Raw genomic sequence first — 11,850 nt, forward strand, 5'->3', positions numbered from 1 at the left:
TGTGTGTGTGTGTGTGTGTGTGTGTGTGTGTGTGTGTGTGTGTGTGTGTGTGTGTGTGTGTGTGTGTGTTCCGATCAGATTAACATGGCGGCCTCATGTAATCTGTTACAGAGTCCAGATTAGCCTGTTAAAACTGTCACAGGCATCGACTCACTTTAATCACTCTGGTCCTTAAGCAAGTATTGATCTGATTACTGACTGGTTATTGAGGGATTTGTGTGTGTGTGTGTGTGTGTGTGTGTGTGTGTGTGTGTGTGTGTGTGTGTGTGTGTGTGTGTGTGTCTGTGTGTGTGTGTGTGTGTGTGTGTGTGTGTGTGTGTGTGGAGGGTAACACGCTGCACTCAAACAGCAAACACCATTTCTCACCATCTGTTGTGTTGAAATTTAATTTCTCAGTGTCAATGTGCCCAACACTGAGATCTCCATTTTTCACCATGATGTTTTATTGATCAGAAGATTCATTGAGAAAATAAAAGACAGTTCAATCAATATTTAAAATAATAGTTGACTTCCATGCTAAAATTTTATTCTGAATCCTTTAACCATGTTGGCAGGTGCAGGATTGTCCTCGGAGCGTGACGTGAACACACATGAACAAACAGCACAGTGTCAATATTAGACCACATCTTCATCACCATCATCATCACCAGCAGCAGCATGTGTTTATTTCTTTTCTCTGTGTGTTCATTCTTAGTTTTTTGGTTGACTTTGAACCTGAGTTTCAGCACTGAGACCAAGATTATTACTATTTTCAATAACTTGCCTTTGAAAGGTACAAATAACGTTTTTCTGCAAAACCCTCTTTTAAATTAACCGCGGCAGTCTAATTAGAAAACAGTGCAAATTAACCTTTTAAAGAGTAAATAAACCACATCAGTGCACTGTCTCAAACCAACCAAATCAAAAACTCATATGATATGACTTATATGATGGTCTTAAATTATTTAATCATGTTGTTTATGATTTTACATGAAAATTTGTCCAATTTTAAATTGTTGCACAGCTGCAATTATTGCCCTTTTATTTTTATTAGTTAATTTACTGATTAATGTCTCGGATTAATATAACGTAATAGATTTTAATAATCTGCCAATTGCTAATGAATTATGTATTTAGATAATTTCTTTGTAGATGACTTTCTTGTTTTTGTTTTACAATTTCCCAGCAACCAAGGTGACATCTTCAAGATGTCAAGTAGCTTCTATTATTTAATCAATAGTACAAAAGCCAAAGATATTAGTTTATTATCATAAATGACAAACAAATGCAGATTCAATCATTTTGTTTTGTAGATTTAATATAAATTATATAAATAAGTTATAAAAAGTACTAAAATTATTATTAATCAAAATGTTTACGGTCTCTCTCTGTACAGAATCAGGTTAGGTTCAAATGATAAGCCTGTACATAAGATTAAAATCTTCATCCTTCCAAAAATCTTTTAATTTGATAAAGTCTTATCATTATAAGTAGAGATCACCTTTCTACATGTGGCGACAGCTTACTGTGGTGATACTGGCTCTGGTGTAAGACCAGTTGACTTTTGATGGAGGGGGTTGGGTGGCGGCTCTGGAGCTTCGGCCTCTTTACACTATAAACAAAGGTGTGTCCTGCTCGCTGCAGAGTGCTGTCAGGTGTGAACGGTGCATGGACAGCAGCTTCGCTTGTATAATTCAAGATCCAAAGGAAAGGACACCTGGTTTAAATAATATACAGATAATCAATCTTCTAACAGTATGATAAATAGCCATGTGGAGGTAAAATAGCTAATTGAAAGAAAACTTTTTTTTTTTGAGAATTTCGACAATAGATTAAGTATGTTTTTTTGTTTTGTGTCAAACACTTCCTGTTTCCTGTGATTTAAAATGTAAGAATTTTCTGCTGATCTGTGTTAAATCACAGTAAACTAAATATTTTGGGGATGTGGCTGGGTGGTTGGACAGGTTCAGTTAAACTTTATTTCAGTCCTTATTAATATTTATACATAGTAAATGCACATAGACATAACACAGAAATTAGGAAAGAGGAGAAGCAAAAACAGAAAGACTTTTCATCATTAAGATTAGACACTGAACTATTTACAAAGAAGAAGGACGAGGAGTTCCAGCGAGTCAGACATGCAAAGACCAAAAGAGATAAAGTGAGAAAAACAGTAAATAAAAAGGACTTTTACTGCTTCATCTTACATTTACGTGATAAGGATCATATCTCAGTTTCATATTTATCACCATATTTTAAAAAAAAAATTTTTTTAATTAACTAAGTGAACTACACATTCTTAATTCACCATCACAATTCATCCACAGGTTTACCCACAATGTTGTGTTTGAGAATTAAAAAATATATTGTGAAATACTAATTTCTTAATATAATAACATAAAATAAACAATTCTAATTAGTAATATCTGTGAGAAGGTGTAATCAATATCTGCCAGCATTTATTTATTGGGTTGTAATTTTAAGTGTTAAAATTCAATAAAATCATTTGAATAATCAAAAGAAATAATTTACCTTATTACATAACACTGACGATATTCCCACATTGTTTGAAATTGACAAATCTGTTGCAGTGTGAGATCTTATTAGTGCTGCAACTAATGATTGTTTCTATAATCTACTAAGTTGTTCGCTTTCTTTTTTTTTCAATTAATGAGTTTATCATTAATTTATCATTAAGTTATCACAAGTTCTCAGATCGAGGTTACATCTGCAAATTGCTTGTTTATAACAGTCAAAAATACAAATAGATATTATTTATCGATACCTGAGACAAAAAAACATTTCGGAGGCTGTCACCAGAGAATGACTGATTTGATAAATGACGTAAAAGGTCAGTTGCTCTTTAAGTAACCAGCTTCTTTTTTCTTCTTCTTGTCTCCACAGTGATACCTCATTGGCTGGTGTGACCCCCTCCGGCCCGCCACCTCCCAGGGTGGGCCCCGATTGTCTGTACCAGCACTGACGGCTCTTGGGGAGAAAATGGCCACCACCTCTGCCCTCATCTGAAGAGCTAAGACCCGCTGTTTCCTCCCCCACCTCCCTAATATCACTGTTCATTGCTGTGTTGTGAACCGTGATTTTCTCCAACCGATCGCTTTAGAGTACTATGGCAATGCATGATATGAGTCGTGCCAAGGGTTTCCCCTGTAAAGAGTGTGATATGGTTTGCCCGAGTACTCCAAGTCTTCTAGAGCATATGAAAGCACATTATCAGCAAGAAGAAACCGGACGTTTTGAGTGTGAACAGTGTGGCCGAATTTACAAGCACGCAGCTAGTCTAGCTAATCATAAAAAGTCTCACGAAGTGGGTTCGTTCCAGTGTCCTGTTTGTACCCGTACCCTGCCCAACGCTGTTGCTTTGAAGAACCACCTACGTATCCATACACTATCCCCCAGTAGTGCACACACAGAAGAAGAGAGCGAAGAAGTACCTGAAGAGGCAGGCCACGACGAGAGAGACTACGGTCTCGCCCAGGACCTCTCGGACGGGTTTGGGCGCTCCCATTTGAATAATAGTGGTATGGGACATAGTGTCCTACAAAGCCACGAGACAGACGACCACGGAAAAAAAGGCTCCCCTGAATCTGACGACGCTTGGGACAGACCCTTCAAGTGTGATCAGTGTGACAGAACGTACCGGCATCACGGTAGTCTGGTGAACCACAAGAAGTGTCACCAACAAGGAACTTTTAAGTGCTCTGTGTGTTTCAAGCAATTTAGCAACCTGGCTGCCCTAAACAGCCACGAGAGAACTCACTCGAAGTTCAAGACCCCTGGGGCATCCATGGTGAGCAGCAGCAGCAGCAGCCTCCACGCCACGGAGCGCAGCAGCGGCACTCAGTCATCCCAGAGTGACGACACAGCCTCGTGTTTCTGCCACCTGTGCCAGATAGCGCTGCCGAATAAGGCCGACTTCCAGGAGCACATCCTGCTGCACAACACGGCCTCGCCCTCCCTCGGCTTGCCACGCAGTTTCCCAGGCATCATGCCTCACAATCTGAGTGCAGTTCGATCCCCAGCATACACCCCAGCCCTGGGGGACCCTCTGCCCCTGCCACCCCTGCCCAGTGAGAAGAGAGGTCCCTATGATCCCATAATGGGCCCTCCAGTCAACAATCCCATCTACACATGCGCATACTGTGGCGCAGGACACCCAGATCTGGAGACCTTAAAAGTCCACTATCTGACCCATGATCCCCACCCTGCTTCCCATGGCCAGGACAGCTCCATCCTTAATTCAGACACCCTAAGTTCTGGATCGCAGGGCTCGGTGTCTTCTCCCGCTGGAGGCCGTGTGCCCCAGGCCAATTCTCCAGATGATGGAGAGCGGCGCTTCAAGTGTGGAGAGTGTGGGAAAAGCTACAGGCATGCGGGAAGTTTGGTCAACCACAAACGCTGCCATCAGACAGGCCACTACCAGTGCACCATCTGCTGTAAGCAATACCCTCACCTGGCAGCGCTACACAGCCACCTACGAAGCCACAAGGGGCGTCCCTCCAACCAGCCTATTAATAATGACAGCAATGACTGGCTATCTCCAGAGCCGTTAACTCTGGACTCCCAGCAGAGCTACGTCCAGGAAGGCAGTGGTGCCACCACTCCAATTTCGCTGCCAGGGAATCTTGGTGATGCTGCCCACTTTGTACCAGATGGCGGCCACAGCAGTGGGTTGGACTCTCTTGAATTCCATGATCGCTTTGATGGCAGCTCACTTTCCCAGAGCAACTCTGCTCACCGCCAGGCCGATAGACATGTGTGTGCCGACTGTGGTGAGATGTATGGAGATGTATCTGGCATCAAGTCACACATGTGTCCCCGCCATGGCCAACAGCAGCAGCCACAACAGCAGCAGAGCAACATGTCCAATGGTTTTATGGGGAACATGAATTACCACAGCTCCAGTGGAACCTCACTGCCTGCTGGAAGCTCCAGCAGTCTGAAAGAAAGCGGTGGCCAACGACAGTACTCCCAGAGCGGAGGCAAGAGAATGGGGAGCAACGACAAAGATGATGAGGATGATGGAGAAGTGTATCAATGCTCGGTGTGCGGTAACCACTACGCCAGCCTCAGAGCTCTCAGGAGCCACCTGCGTAGCCATGCCAATAACCCAACAGGACCAGGACCTTCCAACCTGGAGCAGGATTGGAGAATGATCTGCTCCACTTGTGGTCAGAGCTTCTCCAGGAAGCAGGACCTTCTGAATCATCAGCTAGTCCACGGCCCCCAAAGGCCAGACGGCCAGCAACAGGGCATTGGAGGTAGCTCTGCAAATGGTAACGACAAGATGGACGGACGCAATCACATTTGTGTTGACTGTGGCATGTTCTTTGCTGACCGTCACCACCTCATCACCCATCTGTGCCCCGGTAAGAATCGGGCCAGCTCACTGAGCAAGCAGGGCCTGAATGGAGCCAAAGGCATGTCTGGAGGAGATGGCGTCGGTGGTGGGGTCGCTGGAGGGAGCCGTGATGTCGGTGGCGATGGACGTAGGCCTATGGTTGACCAAAGTGACAAGCCCCACAAGTGCGACCAGTGTGGACGAGGATACAGACACCCCTGCTCACTCCTTAACCACAAGAAGTCCCATAAGACTGGTGTTTTCCGCTGCTTGGTGTGCCAGAAACGCTACTATAACCTGCTGGCTCTCAAGAATCACCAAAGGACCCACTTTGACCTGAAGAGGTAGGTCCCTGATTCTGTCCGTTTTTTAAATTTTATTTGGGCAGGTGTCTTACAGCTTAATGTAATTCTACAGTCTACACACATTTAAAGGGATGGTAGGAATAATTTCTGAGTTAGGCATTAGGGTGCTGTGTTGCTCCTAATCCAATCTACTTACATTTTAGCTGTGATTCCTACTTAATTCAAATTTGTGGACAGTTATAAAGCTTCAGGATCACTTTGCGTTTAGCTCAGTTGGTAAAGTTAACATTATAAGATGAGTTTTGAGGTTTTCATAATTGTATCTGCATTGAGTCAACTTCATTGCAATCAATGCTCCAAATTTCTAATTGTTGGTATGTGCTTCTGAGCCCAATGTGGACGCTGGTGGTTTATGAGATTTAGCACCATGTTTTTGTTGAAGATTGTTTGCAGGTTAGACGTTCTGATTTTCAACAGCAGTTAGTCAGTGTGTCACCAAACTGTTGGACTTAAGTTGAACAAAAGAATATCAGGAAATTTACATATGGGCAGTAGTGCGTAAAATAATTGCCTCAACAAAGGGTCATGTTTAAGAGTATTAGTTTCATGTATTTACATAGACTCTGTTGTGTTTTCTTCATCTCTGTCCATCCCTGCTGCAGGCACAAGTGTGAAGAATGTGGCAAGGCCTTCAAGATCCAAAAGCAGCTGATCAACCACCTCCGCCTCCACGAGGAACATCGGGCTAAAGGTCTTGTTCGAACTGGCCCCAACGGTTCCCGCTTCCAGCAGCCTGGCCCATCTCAAATGCAGACTATGAGAGGAGAGTCATCAAAGGGCCAGGTAATGGGTGTCAAATACAGCCATCAAGGGTTCAAAAAACCCTACTCCTCAGCAGGAACCTCCAGGCCTCAGAAGTTTGACCCAGCTGAGAGTGGACGGCGGCCTTTTGCCTGTGAAGAATGTGGAAAGACATACCGTCATGCAGGCAGCCTAGCCAATCACAAGAACCTTCACAAAATTGGGGAGTACCATTGCAATGTTTGCAACTCTACATACCCTAACAGGCTGGCAATGAAAAACCACCTACGTCTCCACTTCGCCCAGAAGAAGCACAACTGCCAAGAGTGTGGCAAGGGCTTCCGCACTCAGAGGCAGCTAGCTACCCACACTACAGCCGGGCTGTGCAAAGGCCCACAGGGCCCTGGGGCCCAGATGGATTTTGAGTGCGATGGCTGCTGCGAAGGCTTTGCCACGGCCGATGAGCTTGCAGCCCATGACTGCCCGGCCCAGCACCTGCCCTCGTCCTCCTCCACCAACAGCTCCACCAACATCAGCATGGAGAGAAGCTCTGTGGACCTGGACTCTGACGAGAGACCCTATGCCTGCGACCTCTGCAGTTGCGCCTACAAACATGCAAGTTCCTTGCTGAACCATAAGCACACCCACAAGACGGGCAACTTCCGGTGCAACTTCTGCGACAAGCCCTACACCAACTACATGGCGCTACGCAACCACATGCGCATCCACACGCAGCGGAAGAAGCACATCTGCCACACGTGTGGGAAAGCCTTCCGACTGGCCAGGTTCCTTCGCAACCACCAGAAGGTCCATGAGGAGGGTGCTACCCCCTTTGGCTGCCCCACCTGTGGGAAGAGTTTCCAGGGGAGATCCGGTCTGGCTAGGCATCGCTGCGGGGACAACCAGGTAGGCATGGAAGTCAGGAGGAAGGCCACTGCACCCACGGGAGAGGGCGAAGAGTGTCGGTACACGTGAGTTCTCGTCAGTTGTTTGTGATTCTTCGAAGTTGAAAGAAAAATAGTGAAGATAAATTTAGGTCTCTACATGTCTATTACAGGTATATGATCTCCAATCCGGCTTCCTTGGGACCATACGCGTGCCGGAATTCGGATTTTTCTGAAGTTTGGACAAATTGAATTAGTGGAGAGACCAGATAAGTCAACCCCGTTTGCTTTCAGTTAGCATATATCACACACTTTAGTTTTTTTAGGCTACCTACAGTCAAACATTTCATGTTTAGATGTACTGTTTTTAATGCTTTTTCTCAGCACACTTTGTCACAGATTTGATTTAAGTAGCATATTTTGTGTAGCACATTAGCAAAATTTAAAGTATTGATGTTGTGTGTTCCTTACTCTTGTTATGATTTTGATTGTAGTCTTTGATTTGTTTGTGTTTGCTTTCTTTAGGTAGTATCATGATACTGGCCAGTTATTAGACTAGAAACTGCAGTGATGTGATGGGGCTCTTAAATTTTTGATGTCTTGGCAAACTGAAACCACAGGGAAGATTAGGAAGTATTTGGAGCTAGCTGCACTGCACATGTCCAGAGGTCATTATTCGCATCAGTTAAAGGATTCTTCACTACAGCAACTACAGTCTGACATGGTAGAGGTTCTATGGGCATGTTGGATCGATTTTCATCATTCAGGATTTTGTAATCACCCAAAAGAAGGCTGTGACAGAAGGTCTTTGAAATAGTTTTCAGATGTGAAAGAAGCTGTCTGAAGCTTGTGTCCATTTGTGCAGTGCAGGGAGCCGCAGATACCTCCCAGTTCCCTACATGAATCCCAGTTGTTTGTCCATAGTTTCTCCCATGTCCCTCCCTTCCTCACCCACCCAGGAGTCCTCTCCCCTATGACCTGTCTAGCAGTCATAAGTTTAAATGGTACACCACTTTGTAGTAGTCTTGTTTAAAAGCTTTAAGCCGGATTTCAGATCATATACCTGTATGTGCAACATCTTAGATGATGAGTACTAATATTTTCAGTAATTCTAAAGAAAAAGTGGTAACCAGTAATTTGAGATTAACTTGGCTAGAACACTGAAAAGAACCTACCATCTTCAGTTACTAATCTCCCTTTTTCTTTCCTCCTGTCCCTCCTCCCATCCCCTCGTTCCTCCCCTCTTGTTTTTCCTTGTTTGTCTCTGCACAGATGTGATCAATGTGGCCGCTCCTACCGCCATGCCAGCTCCCTTCTCAACCACAAGAACACCCACACTGTCGGCATCTACCACTGCGCCGTGTGCCTCAAGACCTACTCCAACCTGCTTGCCCTGAAGAACCACCGCCGTATCCACTCTGAGACACGGCGACACCGCTGCCATGACTGTGGCAAGGCCTTCCGTGTTTCCTCTCAGCTCTACAACCACCGACGAGTCCACCAAAAGCAGCGGGAGCTGACCTGCCGGTCCTGCCAACGAGCCTTTCCTACGCAGGCCAGCTTCAGGCTCCACATGGAGATCACCCACGGCCAGGCACCGCAGCCCCGCCAGCCCAGACCCCAGCAGCCCCGGCCAGGGGGCTCCCAGGAGCTGGGCTGGGGGTCAGGTCTGGACCTCACTTTGATGCAAGAGCAAGGACTCAACCCCAGCAGCATGGCCAAAGCCCGCGGCCGTGGAGGCAACAGTGAGGTCATCAAGTCCCATGTCTGCGACCAGTGTGGCCGTTCTTACCGCCACGCCAGCTCCCTGCTCAACCACAAGAACAGCCACAAGACCGGGACCTACTTCTGCAACTCCTGCCAGAAGGAGTTCCCCAACCTCATGTCCCTCAAGAACCACCGGCGGATCCACACCGAGCCCAAGCGCTACCAGTGCCCTGACTGCGGCAAGTCCTTCCGGGTGTCCACACAACTCATCTGCCACCGCCGCATCCACACCAAGGAGAAGCCGTTCTCCTGCCAGCAGTGCGACAAGCGCTTCTCCTCCAAGTCCAACCTGAGGCACCACATGAAGGTGCACTGGAGCGGCTCGACGGCGCCCCCTCCCATGGCCATGGGTGCGCCCAACTTCCTGGGTATGCCCGGCGGCCCCTTCATATAAGCTATGGGATGAGGGAGGGGGGGTTGGGCAAGACAGGGGGAGGGGGGGAGGGGGGCCAGTCACATGCCAAGGTTTCTGGAGGTGCCAAAACGTAGCTCTTCGTCCTGCTCACCCTCCTCTTCCTCATTTTCCATGTGTGGCTGTAGTGTGTGTGAAGAACAGGGTGCGTGGCCTCAGTCCAGGTCCTGCATGACATGAACATACACTGACAGCAGGAGGAAGCTGCACGCGCACACACACACACACACACACACACACACACACACACACACACACACACACACACACTCACACACACAGAGGACTGAAAATGGAGGACGTGCACACACACTTTGTCGCTCACACATCTCCAACATGTTTCCTGACCTCTCCCGAGCCGAGGCTTCCCTCACGGACGACCCCACCAGGCTCTGGTTGTAGAACTGTGCCACACAGACTGACTGACAGGCTGACGGACAGGCAGACGGACAGGCAGACATGGACTGTAGACAGACGTGATGTAGTTTTTACTGCACGGACCTCACTACACCTGCCTTACTCCCTCCTGCATGTTGCCCTGTACAGCTGAGGTCCCTGAACCTCTCTCGCTCTGGGACATTGACGAGAGGTGGACCCAGCTGCAGAGACCGAGCTGAACCCAGACTGTTGGTTAAAGCCCAGCTCGTAAAGACTGATGAGTCCTGTGTTAGTGATGTGATGACAGACAGACTGTCGCCACTGTGAGGGTCCGCATGAAGGCGTGAGGAAGTCTGATGCTTGTTTTCCTGTAATGAGCCATCTTGTCCATTTCAATCCCAGGAGCTGATTGGTCCGTTGTTGCAGTTGTTTCTGTTTCTGATGATGTTTATAGGGAGTTTTGTGGTGATGAAATATTCTCTCGTGGCCTTTGTCACAATGTTTTTAAACCATATTCAGACCCGGGCAGTCGAAACAAAGTCAGACCGGTTTTTATCGAAGTGGCCGACGTGTCGGTGCAGGAGGTGGAGCCTCGCTTTGTTTTTCCTTCTTTGTACCTTAACGGTTTGACAGGTGACAGTAATGACTTGTGGGAACTTTTACAGCTGAAGACGGGATGCTTCAGTCTCTGAGGGTTAAATGTGTGTGTTTTTGTGTGTGTGTGTGTGTGTGTGTGTGTGTGTGTGTGTGTGTGTGTGTGAAGATCCTTCTCACATACGGATTCAACAACGTCAGCAGGAACTTCCTCACCCAGCTTCCAGAGCAACGTTATCCTGCTTCAAGTCTCATCATGGTTCTCTTAAAGAGAACATGACGCCGTCGACGGAGACCATCAGGTTCTCTTGGAGTTTGAATTTGGTAGAAGAGCTCAGTGATTTCACTTCGAGTTTATTCAAAAGTCAAAAACACAGATTAATTTTCTAAAGATAAACGAGAAACAAAAACATTTTCGAGGTCGTCACCTCGTTATTGTGGTTTGATCAATAACATAGAAGCTCAGGTCCTTGAACCTTCCTCGCTCTGGAACACTCTGACTTTTGTCTCGTGGAGGTTCAGTGTGAAGGTTTGTGCTGATCGATCTGTGATCTTCCCGCTGATATCAACTAAACAAGTAAATGTAAAAGAACGACACTTATAGAAAATAAAAGGTGGAACCTGCTCCTCACTTTACGCTCACGAGACGTGGAGAGCGCCGGTCGAGACGTCGCCGAGCGTCTGAGTCTCTGCGCGGCTCCGGCTTGTTTCAGTGACCTCGTCAGCGTTTGAGTCCGTATGTGTGAACGAGCTGGGAACCTGTGTGACATCACATTTGTGGGCTTGGCCTCTCGATCCGTCTCTAACCTGTTACTGTAGGACCGTGTTGAGCAGCTGAACGAGGCTCAACTAAAACAAAGAAGGTGTAAATTGTTAGGCCTGAGTTTTGTTTGATCCTGTATTGTACTCGTACTCTGACTGTGTTCTCGACAGTACCTCTTTTATAAGAAGGAAAAAAGACGACAGATCATTGTAGTAATGCATTTATTTATATTATTATGATTATTAACACTCGTAATGGACGGCACTAGTCTTTAGGATGTGTGAGTTTAGAGCTTTGTTGATGTAAAACACCCACCTGACTCCCCCCTCCTCCTCTCTCTACCCACAATCCCCCGTTCTGTGGAGGTGATGGACCCGTTAATGGACACTGGGCTCCACTGAGACTCTACTCTGAGACTCTACTCTGTTCTAATGTGTGAAGATTTGAGGAACTGGAACTACACGATGGAAAGTGTTTTTTTTTATTTTGTCTTTTACCAAGTGATGTTGTGACGGTCTTTCTCAGTCCAGCCTTCCCATCATCCCTCTCTTCCATATTTATCTCTTTGCTGAGTTTGACTGACCCTGTCCCCTCCCCCCACCCCCTCT

The 11,850-nt window shown here is 46.5% G+C and overlaps 1 protein-coding gene across 1 annotated transcript in view; it reads left to right on the forward strand.

Annotated features, from left to right (window-relative positions):
- The window catches only part of LOC111669179 (uncharacterized), a 29,072-nt gene that overhangs the window by 5,971 nt on the left and 11,251 nt on the right, over positions 1-11,850 (forward strand). Inside the window, exons 2-4 of the mRNA XM_023425443.2 lie at positions 2,884-5,682; positions 6,306-7,415; positions 8,601-9,463. Coding sequence (XP_023281211.1) covers positions 3,107-5,682; positions 6,306-7,415; positions 8,601-9,463 — 4,549 coding nt within the window. The 5' untranslated portion in view covers positions 2,884-3,106. The remainder of the gene's footprint in view (positions 1-2,883; positions 5,683-6,305; positions 7,416-8,600; positions 9,464-11,850) is intronic.

This window comes from Seriola lalandi, unplaced genomic scaffold (genome assembly GCF_002814215.2).
Source record: "Seriola lalandi dorsalis isolate HSWRI2012SDOR001 ecotype SW California unplaced genomic scaffold, Sedor1 jcf7180002054779, whole genome shotgun sequence".
Lineage (NCBI taxonomy): Eukaryota > Metazoa > Chordata > Actinopteri > Carangiformes > Carangidae > Seriola > Seriola lalandi.